Source organism: Spermophilus citellus, assembly GCF_964194105.1.
Source record: "Spermophilus citellus genome assembly, chromosome: 9".
In the NCBI taxonomy this organism is placed as follows: Eukaryota; Metazoa; Chordata; class Mammalia; order Rodentia; family Sciuridae; genus Spermophilus; species Spermophilus citellus.
Window position 1 is genome coordinate 16,125,321 of NC_138191.1, and position 15,537 is coordinate 16,140,857.

At 38.1% G+C, this 15,537-nt stretch overlaps 1 protein-coding gene across 4 annotated transcripts in view; it reads left to right on the plus strand.

The window, feature by feature from the left end:
* Positions 1-210: 210 nt before the first annotated feature.
* WARS2 (tryptophanyl tRNA synthetase 2, mitochondrial) overlaps positions 211-15,537 on the plus strand; it is a gene marked incomplete at its 5' end in the record, with an annotated part of 82,908 nt that continues 67,581 nt past the window's right edge. For all 4 annotated transcript variants that reach the window (XM_081308514.1, XM_081308515.1, XM_081308517.1 and 1 more), the window contains one exon: positions 211-300. In XM_081308514.1, the coding sequence (XP_081164640.1) occupies positions 211-300 (90 nt within the window). The remainder of the gene's footprint in view (positions 301-15,537) is intronic.

Below are 15,537 nucleotides of genomic sequence, written 5' to 3' on the forward strand. Positions count from 1 at the left end.
CCTTTAAGTTTCTCCATCTAGGAAGTCTACATAAAAATGAGGAATCCGGGAAAAAGCCCAGCCCCGTCGCACCGTGTCCCAATCCCCCAAATAGTCCAACAGGCACCGCTCCTACAAGCGGCTAGAACCAACCCCAGGACATGCGCATGCGCAGCAAGCCAAAGCAAGCTGTAGGCTGAGACTGCTCTCTGAGCCTCCGCCCTTCTCAAGATGGCGCTGCTCTCAATGCGGAAGGCGCGTGGGTGCTGGAGCTTCATCCGGGCATTTCATAAAGGACCTGAACCGCCTCCCGCTCCACAGGTAACCGAAGTCGGTCCTTCTCTCACCAGCTTCCCATCCTGCGAGCTCCCTCTTATCCTCCTTCCTCTCCCTGTACTTATTTCTCTCTTCCCGCTGTCTCGGGTGAGTACTGGGCCGTTTCTCTTCTAAAACCCACTCGCCTATCACTGCCCGCCTACTTGGAGCGTGGAAACGTTGCAAAGATACGTGATGACGCAAGGTTCCCGGTGAAAGGAGCGCGCAGCCGCCTGACCATGTGACCTCATCTGGAATCCCGCGACCCTTGTGCGGCGGCTGTTACTAGGCAACGCGGGAAGCCAGTTCTTAGTGTGAAGTTGTTAGAGAATACACCTGGTCATTCTAAGACTTCTCTCTTGCTCGTGGTTCCATGCTTTTACCTTTCTTTTCCCATCTGCAAGGCAGGAGCCACGGGAGAACTTCGAGAAGGCGTCTTGTTAGAACTGGGTGGTTTAGATGGGTGCAGCCGCTTGTCCTTCTCTGGCAGTGTGGTATTTTTAAAAAACAGTGATCTTGCATTGTCATTCCTTCTTGGTGATCCTTAGGTCAGGCTTTGTGAAAGAATATCCGGAAGTTGCCACAATGAGTCGTCTTATCCTTCGCCTGACAGCACTACTATTACTATCATTCTAGTTAAGAGCAGGGCACGACTTTCCGTCAATCCGTATTTGGAATTTTCTCCTGAGAAAAACAGAGTTTGGGGTTACCGTTTCATTCATTCAGACATTATTAAATGTCTTCTAAATGCAGGCTCAGTAGTAAACACTTTGACAATACGCTATCTATGGAGATATATTCTGAAATCTAGAGGGGAACATGGGATTCTGTGATTATTAGGTAATTTCCTGACACCTTGCATATCCATTGTCATTAATGTGTAGGTGTGCGGTGAGGGTGTCACAGTGTAACCAGTGTGTTGGAAAGAGCACTAGATCAGAAGTTAGGAAACAACGGCTGAGGTCTCATCTGCCACATGCTAGCTGTGTGCATGACAAGTCACAATCCCCTGGGCTTATTTTCTTTAACAGATCAAGTGGAATAAGAGTTGGACTGATTGACATGTTAACGTACTTTGGAGCTTTGGAAAATCTATGACTACATGAAAAAGTCAAAACAAAGCCAGTGAGAGTAAATGAAAACAAAGATTTAAGTTCAATTTATTTTTCTAATCATCCCATAAATTGCTTAATTTACCAAACTTCTCATTTCTTCATTGATTTTGAACCTTAGAATTCTTGTAAGGATAAAGAACATAATATACTGAAAGCTCTTTGTTAGCAAACAACTCTTCAAATGTTATTTTAAATTTTAGGAAGCAATGTTAGGTAAGAATTGATTCTAATTTACTTCATCAAATACTCTCTTTGAAGTTTGGGAGTTCGATTGTTCAGAACCAGAACTAATTGACAATTTATAGATAATGTCATATTAAAATGACTAAACCTTAGACACCAACTTTCCTTCATTCCAAACTAAGAATTAATTGTGCCTTGAGAGTACAGAATCAAAGAAAGAAGAAAAACAAATTAGAGCCCACTAATGATTGCCCAAGGAAAATTAGGACACTAAATCATTATAAATGCTAATGAAAAAAAATCAGACCTCTACTATTGTTTCAGTAGCATTTATGAATAGGGTTATTCTTAAAGTTAATCTACTGTTAATCTAGATTGTTTCAAGATGTAGAATTTCAAGAACAATATTAGTGTTTCCAAATCTGTAATTTAGCTTTGAGTATAAATGAAATGTATTTTTTCTTAAGTATATAACTCTATATCATTTCAGTTATTTAAAATGATGGTTTGAGAGATCAATGCAGTCTTTTGAAAAACTAATTGAAAAAAGATAACAATAGTATTCATAATATGATTACAATATTATGTTTACATATAAATACTTATTTAAATATATACACTGAAAAAAAAGTTGGAAGGAAACACCATTTTTAACTTTTTTGTTGTGTTTTGATCTTCCTAAATAGTGGATTAAAAGTAATTTCAGTTTTCTTTAAGCATTATTTTTCACATGTTCTATATTGAATATATATCACTTTTATAACCAGAAAAATTGAAATCATAAATCTCCTTGCAAACCTTTAGTCATTAATACTGTTTGTGGTATTTTAAGTTTCTAAGAGAGATACTTGTGCTATGGTGCTGTTATTAAATTGGCCTCAGAAAGGACTACTAAAAATTTATGGCCACTTTTTCTATGTGTATCTTCTTTTTCTCTCAAAAAGCCTTCTTTGAAGTCAAAGGGATTTTGTGAACAGATGCAGAAATATGTGAAGGAAGAATTGGATTCTTAAGCCATATGCATTAGACATTTTTATGATACCTCATAACCTTTGTAAAAAACAAAAAAATATTTTTCAAGTGTACATTACAATAGAAAGAAATGTGTATTTATCATATGGGTGATTTTATCAGTAACGAAGAGATAGATAAGTTACTTGTTATTGGGTTTGGGCTATGTACCTACCCCCTGAGGTAGAAAGCAAAAGTGGATGAATGATAGTGGTGCTCTATTAGAAGCTACCACTGATAGAGTATTGTGATTCTTAAGTTGTTTTAATGTTTTGGAGGATGTTTATTTTTTATTTATTTTGTGGGTATGGGGGACATAACCCAGGGGCACTTTACCACTGAACAACATCTCCCAGCCCTATTTAGTTTTTATTTTGAGAAAAGGTCTCACTAAATTGCTTAGGGCCTTGCTAAGTTGCTGAAGCTGGCCTTGGACTTGTTATTCTCCTATCTCAGCCTCCCAATTGTCTTTTGTATTAAAAAAAAAAAAAAAAAACTTGGCATTGGGGATCTTTATGTTAAATGCAGGATTTTGTTCAGGTTAGGGAGAGAAGGGCTGGGATGTATCTCAGTGGTAGAGCAATACAAAAAGCCCTGAGTTTCATCTCCTGTACTGAAAAAAAGAAAAGGTGTGTGTATGTGTGGGGGGGACGGGGGGGGGTGTCCAGGAATAACAGTGTATCACACCATACTCATTGTGGGATATCTGCAATTTATATGAAAATGGTTTATTTTGCCAGGTGTTGCTTGACAGAAAACTGTTGAAATCTGACAAGATGAGAGTAGTCACAGAGTCAGAGGAATGAAAACCTGACATGTTTTATTTAAATGCTGGTGGCATTAGGTAAATTTAAGCCTGTCATCGTTGGGCAAACACAAGATACATAATTCTTTAAGCATTAATTCATGATTGTATTGTGCAAAGAGTGAAATATTGTTGGTTAGTGAATTTTTGCAAGAATATTTATAATCATTCAGCTGAAGTATAAAATGTCCACATTGTAGTGCAGTTGAACAACATGCTTCAATATTAACCATCATTAGCCTAGGTTTGGTCAATAGTAACATACTATTTCTGCAATTAATGATCTGTAAGTATAGCCATTACATGAAGAAATCATGTCTAAAAATGGCATTATATTAAATATCTGATCTTGTGTTTAATTTCCACTACAATTCTTTTTAAATTTTTTTATTTTAACATAATTTCAGACTTATAAAGTTGCAAAATTAGCTCATAAAATGCCTGCACACCCTTCGCCAAGTTTTGTCTTGCATAATCATAATATAATTAGCAAAACCAAAAAAATTAACATTGGTACAGTACTATTAATTCAGCTATAGATCTAATTTATATTTCACTGGTTTTTCCACTAGTTATTTTCCTGGTCCAGGATCAAATCCAGGATCCTATATTGCATTTAGTTGCCATGTCTTCTCCACTCTGTGACACTTCTTCAGTCTTTCATCACTTTTGAAGACTGTTGGCTAATTGTTTCATAGAATGTCTCTCAGTGGATTTTTCCATCGATTCCTCATGATTACATTGAGCTTATGGATTTTGGCAAGAATACACAAAAGAGATGTTGTTCATAAAAAGGCTTTACAGTAGGTATTAAACATGAGGAAACAGCCTTTGGTTAATTAACTCATTCAGTGTAACACAGTTAATGAGTGATGAATTGGGATGGTAAATTTTACTTTGGGGATTTAGTTCTATATTTTGCAATTTCTGTTTATTGTAGGTTTCTGTGATCCTACGGATATTTAATTGTGGTTGTGTTCTCAGTGATATTTCCCTTAGCTCTTTTCTGTCCAGGCAACACACAACATGAGCTAACCAGAAGGGAAACCTTTCAAGAGCTGCCGTAGCCATCCGAGAGTTGTGCTAGTTGAAAACTGCCAGTTTGATCAGGCTTATTTCATCTTTGTGTTTTTCTTAAATTTGTGTCGTATGAATCTACTCTATGACTCCTTTTAATCTCAGTCAGTGAATCCAGTTGTTTAAAATGCTCTTTTGATTGGTTGTCCATGTAAACTTAGTTTATATAAGTACTTGTATTTCAGTTTTTTGAAAAATATCTCTGAGCAACAAATTGAAACTGATGGTGACTGCTGAAAATATAGAGGAGCAGTAGATAAATGCTGGGGATTTATGCTAGCATCTCTGATGGCATCCACAGCGAGGAAGTGCTGGAGAGAGTGGTGCTGCTGACCCCAGCTCTTTCTCTGTATGTCTTTTGCATAACTGCAGGTTACGGAAGAATTGTCTGTGGACGCTGAGACAAATACAGGTGTGAATCACACACACACAGACACACACTTACTGTGTGCACCTACCTACTGAGGTGCAAAGCAAAAGTGGAGGAATCACAGTGGTGCTCTGTTACAAACTGCCACTGATTGAGTATTCTTAAGTTGCTTTAATGTTTTGGAGAATTTTAAAAAACAATTCTCTTGCATAAAAATCTTATTTGTCTATATCTTTCAGAAAAGGAACACTTAGCTAGTGCCTTTTATATGCCAAAGCCTCATGACATGTGCTATGCATGATTTATCTTCTTCTTTCAATGATCTTATAAATAGTATTTTACAAAAAAAAAAAAGGGGGGGGAGCTAAAAGAGATTAGGGAACTTTTTCAAGGCACAGAGCTAGTAAAGAGCAGTGCCAGGATCCCAACCCAGTTTGCCTATCTTTTTCCTACTTGATCAGTAGTCATTGCTTTATCAAAGGAAATTTTACACGGACCCCCTGTTAGAATGTAAAAGCAGACCTCTTCAGCATAAGAAGTGAAAGAGTATCTACCATCTGCTTGTTTGATTTCTTTCTCTCCATTTCCCTGACACACAACCCAAGGTCCTCTGAGATTGTACTATACAGTCTTTGCTTGCTTGCTTGCTTGCTTGTTTTTTCTTGGGATTGAACCCAGGAGTGCTTTTTTGCTGACCCACATTCCCAGTTCTTTTTATTTTTTTTATTTTTGAGACAGGGTCTCACTAAGTTGTTAATGCTGGTCTCCAATTTGCCATCCTCCTGCTTCAGCCTCCCAAATTGCTGGGATTACAGGTGTGCCCAGCCAGTCTTGGATTTCTTAAGATGTAGTTTGAAAAACACTGCAGTTGCCTTAAACATCTGAGTGAGTTTCTCATTCAGGACCACACATAATAGATGAATTATTTTTAAAGAGATGCCCTGTAAATGAATGGTTTTGGGTTATTTACTTTGATGTGCATGTGTTTTATGACTAAAATATAATCATCTTTAGCTACATGAGTACATGAAATAAAAGCAAATCAATTTTTTCTTCCCTCTTTTCTCCTTTCATTCCTTTCTTTTTTTCTTACAGCTTATTTTTACATAGCATGCTGATTTTTGTGCACAAAAGTGTTGGTACAGAAGTCACTCTCAACAGTGTAACTAGTCTGGCCTCCAGCTTCCTCCCAAATGGTACTGCTCTTCATTCTATTCTATCACCACCACTCCGGAGTTTTTCTTCTAAAGACCTAAGGTGTATATCTTCCTCCTAAATTTCCATAGGAAAAATTTACTCATTTAGGATAGAAGCCACTCTGCCATAGTATGAGACACTAGCTGCAGAAAGACAATTTATAGGCACAGAGATGATACACGGACTCCAGCTGGACTTAATTTAATTCTGGCATTTACAGTTTTCTCTCTATATCATTTCTTAGTGATGTCCTATCTTTTATTGCCAGTCAGGAGCATAATACTTTTTCTTAAATTCCCTGCTTCCTGAACAAAGCAAGGTCATATCGAGGTCCTTGCACTGTCCCGTCATTTGAGTTATACTGGTCCTCTAATCATTAACCAAAATTCATCTATTGCTCTTTTCTTTGCATACTTTTTTCTTGGCACAGATTTTTTTCCTTTTCTTCCTCTTCCTCCTTCTCCTCCTCCTCTTCCTCCTCCTCCACCTTTTCCTTCTTCTCCTCCTCCTTCCTCCTCCTCCTCCTCCTCCTCCTCTTTTTCTCCTTCTTCTTTTGAGCTACACTTCCACTTCCAATTGAACTTCCTTGGCTAACAATCTGCCTTTTTTACTGCCCCTTTTCTTCCCTGGAAGCTGAATTCAGCCAACCTGATTACTAACCCTGAAGATTCACAACTTGGTCTTTTAACGTCCCTTGCTGTCTATGCCAGGACACTAATTTGCATTCAGGGATGTTGTCCTCTCCTTTTGATTGTAACTCATTACAGCGTCAGACAACTTCACTAAGGATAGAGCTCTGAATGACTTTGGTTATGTTATTTCTTACCCCCATTTCTTGGGATGATATTTGTAGATTTTTCTGCAGGATAGTTGGAATTACAAATAAAATAACAGACCTCACCTTGGTAAAGCATTTTTCCAGTGGAATTCTTGCTCTTCATTAATAATATCTTATTCTAATACAGTATGTCATACTTTCTTAAATGTTCTACATATTCTCATTTAATTCTGAGGCTAACATATGAAGTTTCACTATTTAGCCATCTAAAATTTTTACTATGAAACTAAACCCTCTCCTCTCACCATGTACAAAAGTTAACTCAAAATGGATCAAAGACCTTGATATCAAAACAGAGACTCTGCGTCTGATAGAAGAAAAAGTTGGCTCCGATCTACATATTGTAGGGTCAGGCCCCAAATTCCTTAATAGGACACCCATAGCACAAGAGTTAATAACAAGAATCAACAATTGGGACTTACTTAAACTAAAAAGTTTTTTCTCAGCAAGAGAAACAATAAGAGAGGTAAATAGGGAGCCTACATCCTGGGAACAAATTTTTACTCCTCACACTTCAGATAGAGCCCTAATATCCAGAGTATACAAAGAACTCAAAAAATTAGACAACAAGATAACAAATAACCCAATCAACAAATGGGCCAAGGACCTGAACAGACACTTCTCAGAGGAGGACATACAATCAATCAATAAGTACATGAAAAAATGCTCACCATCGCTAGCAGTCAGAGAAATGCAAATCAAAACCACCCTAAGATACCATTTCACTCCAGTAAGATTGGCAGCCATTATGAAGTCAAACAACAACAAATGCTGGAGAGGATGTGGGGAAAAGGGTACTCTTGTACATTGCTGGTGGGACTGCAAATTGGTTCGGCCACTTTGGAAAGCAGTATGGAGATTCCTGGGAAAGCTGGGAATGGAACCACCATTTGACCCTGCTATTGCCCTTCTCGGACTATTCCCTGAAGACCTAAAAGGAGCGTACTACAGGGATACTGCCACATCAATGTTCATAGCAGCACAATTCACAATAGCTAGACTGTGGAAACAACCCAGATGCCCTTCAATGGATGAATGGATTTAAAAAATGTGGCATCTATACACCATGGAGTATTACACAGCACTAAAAAATGACAAAATCATGGAATTTGCAGGGAAATGGATGGCACTAGAGCAGATTATGCTTAGTGAAGCTAGCCAATCCCTAAAAAACAAATACAAAATGACTTCTTTGATATAATGAGAGCAATTAAGATTAGAGAAGGGAGGAAGAGCAGGAAGAAAAGACTAGCAATAAACAGAGACATGAAGGGGGAGGGAAAGGGAAAGAAAATGGGAATTACATGGAAATGGAGGGAGAGCCGCATTGTTATACAAAAATACATATAAGAGGCTGTGAGGGGAATGGGAAAATAAATAAGGAGAGAAATAAATTACAGTGGATGGGGTAGATAGAGAGGATGGGAGGGGAGGGGAGGGGAGGGGGGATAGTATAGGATAGGAAAGGTAGCAGAATACAACAGTTACTAATATGGCATTTTGTAAAAATGGGGATATGTAACTGATATGATTTTGAAATCTGCGTTGGGGGTAAAAATGGGAGCTCATAACTCACTCAAAGCTTATGTAAGAAATATGCTATGTCAAGAGCTTTGTAATGTTTTGAACAACCAATAAAAAAAATAAAATAAAATAAAATTTTTACTTACTGATTAAATTTTCGTTGTGCCTTCTCCCTCTTTTTCTTTCTCTTGCCACCAGTTCTGTAATGTAATGATGACAAATCTGAATATGTAAACACCAGTGTTTTTTTTTTTAAGTTTTAATTCAGTGGGTATTATTCTGTTTGCATTTAAATTAGTTTAATTGTTAATTCAGTTTTGGACCCTCATCTGATAGAAATGTGACATTTCAGTTGTTACTAAACATAATGATAATTGTAAAAAAGAACCAGTGTAATAATAGCAAATATTCATTGAATGCTTGCCTTGTGCCAAGCATAGTTTTAAGCACCTGATGTACATTCGCTCTTTCAATCCTCACAATTCAACCAGGTAGATGCTATTATTAACTGTTTTACAGATGAGGATGCTGGGAGGGTACGGAACCCACTCAAGGTCATGTAGCTAGCAAGTGTCAGAACCAAGATATAAACCTAGTTAGTCCAATTTCAAATCCTGTGCACTAACTATAATAAAATGATTGCAAATCCTGAAACAAATTACACATGTTAATTCGCTGATAATTGCCTTGCAACTTTCAAATCTGTTCTATGAAAACTACTCATATATCTTGCTATTGTGACATGCAGAGTTGAAATTATAAATCATCCTTTGTTGTTCCTGTTCTTATGGTCTTGTTTGGCTGGATGAATTATGAGAAAGGAGCAAAGCTGTCTTGTAAATTTATCTCTATGTCTCTATTTGGCTACTGCCACTAAGATTACCTTGGATAATATAAGGGCTTTTAACACATGAGTCCCTAGGTGCATGTAGGAAGTTCTACTTATACACAGTCCATAGCTGGAAGGTCAATCTGGGCAGAGCCCTGCAGGCACAAGGGAGGTGGTGAGTGCCGCAGTCTTGACTGGGCACAGAATCACGAGCCAATCAAGCAGGAACAAAACTTTATTTTGAAAAAGCCGCTAACACTCTCAGCGCCAGCAAGTCAAAAACCGGTCCTCCCACGAGGGTGTCCGACCGGAACCGCGCGCCGACCGGAACCCCCCCCCGTCTCCTCCCACCTCCTCCGGAATTCCCTCCTACTATCCTTCCCCAACCAATGGGAACTCTCCAGCAGTCCCGTAAAGTCCCGTAACTTGAGTCCGGTAGCAGGCCAAGGTGAACAGCGGGAGTCCAGTTTGCATATGAATGTAAATTTTAACATAATCATCTCAGTGGCTAGCTGGCGTCACTTTACAACCAAAGGTGCCATACATCGTATATATGCTTGTGGCTCCTAGCATCTGCCCCCTTCTGTTTAATTAAGCAACAAGCAATGTGGCTAGGGACCGTGCCTGGTAGGTTGTCCAATTTAACATATGGTTCTTACCCGTCATGGGAGAACTGACCTTTAGGCGTCAGCTTCCTGTCTTAGGTTGAATCCACTGTAATTGGAGCAACCCGTCGCTGACTACCGGTCCAGCATTCAGCCATGCTTGTGGATAGGCCTATGTACCAGTGGGGGGGTGAGGTTCTTGCCTCACCTCTGTTGGCCCCCAAATTTAGTCTTGGTGTCAGTGGGGGGGTGAGGTTCTTTGCCTCACCTCTGTTGGCCCCCAAATTTAGACCATCACTAGTAGAAGGGAGGAGGATACAGAAATGCCACGACACCAAGCCAATTGACGGCTCCTTTGGAAAAATTGCGTCACTGGTGACACCATCAGCAAAGATATGCCAGTATTACCACAATAAACATGGGGTGAGCTGGCAAGGAAATTGCATCACTGGTGACACCATCAGCAAAAATATGCCAGCAGTACCACAATTCGGTGCACCAGATGATATTTCACAATGTATGCAACTGATATATAGTCCAGGCAAGTTCTGCAAGCAGTTCAAATTGGAGGAGTCTATCAATATGTCCATATCCTCCCAAAGTAAATCAAGTCCTTGATAGCATTACTTGTTGAGTTATATTCATTGATGCATCAGTTTATACAGTTTACTGTGATAGCTATCATAGAAGCTGTAGTTTGGTTTTATCTCAGTCTTCACTGGAATTGGGATGGAGATGGAAATTCTGGCAATGATGGTAAAGAGACATTATCCTGAACAGAATTATTAAATATAATAAAAAGAAAAGGTGAAAGTAAACAAACAGATCTGTTAAACTCCTTTAAAAACAATCCTTAACAGCCGTTTACCAAATTTAAATTAGTAAACAAACAGATCTGTTAACCATCTTTAACAACAATCATAAACAGCTGTTCACCTAATTTAAATTAAACCATATAAATCACGTGAATAAAGAAAAAATTCGGATCCATTTTTTCATGAGCGCTCCTCATATAAGAAATATGGACATACACACATACAGACATACAACACAAAACAGAAGTGTGCACACAACATACAACACATAAGACAATAGTAAATAAAGGCCTTGTAACTATACTTAGGTGAAATCTCCATTGCAATGTTTAAAAACTGCACAGTCAAAAAAAAAAATAAATAAATAAATAAATAAATAAATAAATAAATAAAAAATAAAACACAGTCAAAAAATAAAACTGATCAGAAAAACATTAACCTAGGTTTGTATGAGCTCAAAAATAAAATAGAACTTTATGATGTGGAAAAATGCAATAATAAAATAGATACTGAAAAAAAAAAACCTTGGTTAATCACTGTCGCAGATGTAAGAATAGCCAAGCTGGAGCTCTGGATGTCAGCTGTTATGGATTTGAGTCAAATCATCTTCTTTTTCTGTAGAAATTGTTTTAGTTAATCTCTCTGGAATCCAAATCGGTTGCTGTTCATCCTGTGGGAAAACACAGACAGCGCCCCGATTCCAGACTATCACTGGATCCGGGCCTTTCCATTGTCCTGTTAGAATATCTTTCCAAAGTACCTTAGGCTTATGTACATTTTTGGGGTACAAATGTCTTTCCGCAGCACTAAGTCCCGATGAATCTAAATTTAAAAAGTTTAGAGTAAAAAGGGTTATTTTAAGTTTATCTTTGGGGGATATATACCCCTTTCCAATTCCCTCCTTTTGTTTTAATAAGTACATTTTAATAGTTTGATGAGCTCTTTCAACTATGCCTTGTCCTTGTGGATTGTATGGAATTCCTGTTATGTGAGTAATACCAAATGATGAGCAAAATTGTTTAAAAGAGGAGGAAGTATAACCAGGACCGTTGTCCGTTTTTAACTGTTTTGGAACGCCCACAGTGGCAAAATTTTGTAAGCAATGAGCTATAACATCTTTAGTTTTTTCTCCGGCATGAAGGGAGCCCATCAAAAATCCGGAAGAGGTATCAACTGTAACATGTAAATATTTTAATTTTCCAAATTCTGGCAAGTGTGTGACGTCCATCTGCCAAATATGGTTAGGTATTAGTCCTCTAGGATTGACTCCAAGATTAACTTGTGGTAAAAATGTCACACAATTTTGACATTGTTTTATTATATGTCTGGCCTGTTCTTTAGTTATTTTAAAACGCTTTTGTAAAGTATTAGCATTGACATGGAACCTTTTATGAAAATTTATAGCTTCTTCTATTGTGGAGAAAATATGTATGTCATGTGTAGATTTATCTGCTAGTTCATTGCCCATACTAAGGGCTCCAGGCAATCCTGTATGTGCCCTGATATGACCTATGAAGAATGGATCTTTTCGGTCCCAGATTAGACTTTGTATAGCGGAAAACAAAGAGAAAACAGTAGAGGAAGGGGAAATCCTACCAGCATCTTCAAGGGAATTAATAGCATTAACTACATACTGACTATCAGAAAATAAATTAAATACAGAATCTTTAAACATCATAAAAGCTTGTAATACTGCATTAAGCTCTACCTTTTGAGCTGATTGTTTGGGTACTAAAAATGTAAAAGTTTGATCAGGAGTAACTACTGCTGCTGTACCATTGTTTGACCCATCAGTGAATATATTTGGAGCATTTATGATAGGGGTTTTTCTTGTCATTTTTGGAAAAACTACAGGATGCTTAGACCAAAAAGACAACAAAGGATTAGATGGTAAGTGATTATCAAATGAAACACTAGTTTTACACAGGATTATTGCCCAAGTATTTAACTCATTAGCTAACTCATCAATTTGATCCATAGTATATGGAGTAATAATTTTATTGGGAGAAATCCCAAACACTCCCTTAGCTGCTTTTATTCCTTTGAGTATTAATTGTCCTACAGCCTCAGGATATCTAGTAAGAATAGTGTTAGGGGAATAAGATAAATGTATCCACAATAATGGACCTTCTTGCCAAAATACTCCTGTAGGAATATTTTTTGTTGGTAGTACAATAAATAATAAAGGCAAACTTATATCAATTCTATCCAAATGCATATTTTCCATATATGTTTCAATGATTTTTAATACTTTTCTTGCTTCAGGCGTTAACATGCGGGGTGAATTTGGATCTGATGGACCTTTTAGAATATCAAATAAAGGTCCTAACTCTCCTGTTGGTATGCCTAGATAAGGCCTTATCCAATTTATGTCTCCCAATAACTTTTGAAAGTCATTAAGTGATTTGAGTTGATCTACTCGTATTTGAATTTTTGGTGGACGGACCATGGTTGAGGATAATAGAACTCCTAAATAATTAATTGGAAGATTTAATTGTACTTTATCTATTGCTATCTCTAGATTATAATTTTTCAATAAATTTGTAAGTGTGGCATAACATTCTAGTAATGTGTTTTTATCTTTATGTGCCAGTAACACATCATCCATATAGTGAAATATTTGTAGTTCAGGATTTTGGTTTCTAAGTGGCTGGATTGCTTTATTAACATAAATTTGACACATAGTTGGGCTGTTAGCCATCCCTTGAGGGAGTACTTTCCATTCATATCTCTGATCAGGACCTTCATGATTCAGTGCAGGGATAGTAAATGCAAAATGTGGACTATCCTCGGGATGAATTGGAATTGAAAAGAAACAATCTTTAATATCTATAACTAAAACATGCCAGGTTTTTGGTAAAGCAGACAATTGAGGAATCCCTGATTGAGCAGGTCCCATAATAACCATCTCATTATTAATGGCTCTTAAATCTTGTAATAATCTCCATTTACCAGATTTCTTTTTAATGACAAAAATGGGAGTATTATAGGGGGATACGGAAGGTTGTATATGTCCTTCCGCTAACTGTTGTCTGACCAAGTCATGGGCTACTTGTATCTTTTCTTTAGTCAAGGGCCACTGAGGAACCCACACTGGTCTTTCTGATTTCCAAGTAATTTTGATTGTCTCAGTGGCCCTTTCTGAAAACCCAATTCATGTCTATTTATTTCTTGATCTATTTGAATAGGTGCTGTCATACCTTGTTCTTGTTCTCTTAATCTTTTTTCTTTCCTAAAGCCTTGTTTAGCCCTAGTAGTGGGCGCGTTAGGATTGATGTTATTTGTTAATGTCAATCCTAATTGATCTAGGACATCTCGTCCCCATAAATTTACAGGAAGATGATCCAATACATAGGGCTGTATAGTTCCTTCACATCCTTCAGGATCCCTCCAATCTAATACCATAGCACTTCTATGGGGATTTGTTGCCACTCCTAGGCCTCGAAGCGTTTGAGTGGCTTGTTGTAATGGCCAATGTTTTGGCCATTCTTGACGAGATATGATGCTGAGGTCAGCTCCTGTGTCCAGCAGCCCATTAAAGTCATGTCCTTGAATTTTTAATTTTAGCATTGGGCGAGAATCTAAATTTAAAGACAGCATAGCCCAATCTACACCTGTGGAGCCTAATCCCTTGGAACCTCTTTCTACATTACAACTGGAAAATTTATCATGCAGGCTGGGTATTATTAATAACTGTGCTATTCTATCTCCTGGTGAAATTACTGATATACCTCTTGGAGAACTAGCTATAATTTTTATTTCACCTTCATAATCGGGATCAATTACCCCAGGACTTATCATAAGTCCTTTTAGTGTAGAAGAACTGCGTCCCAATAATAAGCCTACTGTTCCCTGGGGAAGAGGTCCTTTTACTCCTGTGGGAATGATTTGAATTCCCATCTCTGGGGTTAGTACTGCTCTGGCAGAGGCGCAGATGTCCAGCCCTGCGCTCCCTCTAGTTTGTCTGATGAGGGATTTAATGGATAATGCGTCCTGGGCACTACCTTGATGGGGCTGTTGGGTTCCTCCATTGCCCCATATATTTGTGGTTTGGGGCCCCGGGGCATTGGGCCCTCTAGTCCGTTTTTTGGCAATGGAGCTTGATACCTTTCTCCACGATATCGTGGGTAAACACTTGGTCCTTGTCCGTTTTTTGATAACGGAATACCCTCTATGGTGGTTTGAGAACGGCATTCATTAGCCCAATGTCTCCCTCTACGGCATCGTGGGCAAATACCTGGTATTCTATTCCTTTGATATCCAGCTTTGTTAAACCCTCCTCTTATGGGGCAACTCCTTTTAAAATGTCCTGTTTGATTACAATTATAGCATGTTCTTGGCCTGGCATCTAAAGCCTGTTGTACTGCTGCTAAGACTTGCCCCTGTTCATTAATGTCTCTACATAATTTAATATATGTGTTTAAATCCTCATGTCTCCATGGTCTAATGACCTCTCTGCAGCAACGATTTGTTTGGTCATAAGCCAGTTGTTTTATAAATGGCATTACCTGTTCTGTATTTCCAAATATCCTAGAGGCTGACTGAATAAGTCTATCTACAAATTCAGCATAAGGTTCATTAGTTCCTTGTATTACCTTAGATAATTGACCTTGTAAGTCTCCATGCCCCTGTAAAGTTTTCCATGCCCTAACTGCATCTACAGCAATTTGTGCGTACACACCAGGGTCATATTCAATTTGTTGTCTTTGACCCTCATAAGGTCCCTTCCCCAAAAGCATGTCCATATTTCTTTGAGGGTACCCAGCTTCTGCATTTCGCCTAGCTGTCTCCATGCAAAATTCCTCATTGGCAACCTTCCATAACAAATATTGTCCTCCGTTTAGCACAGATCGACACATGTTAGCCCAATCTGC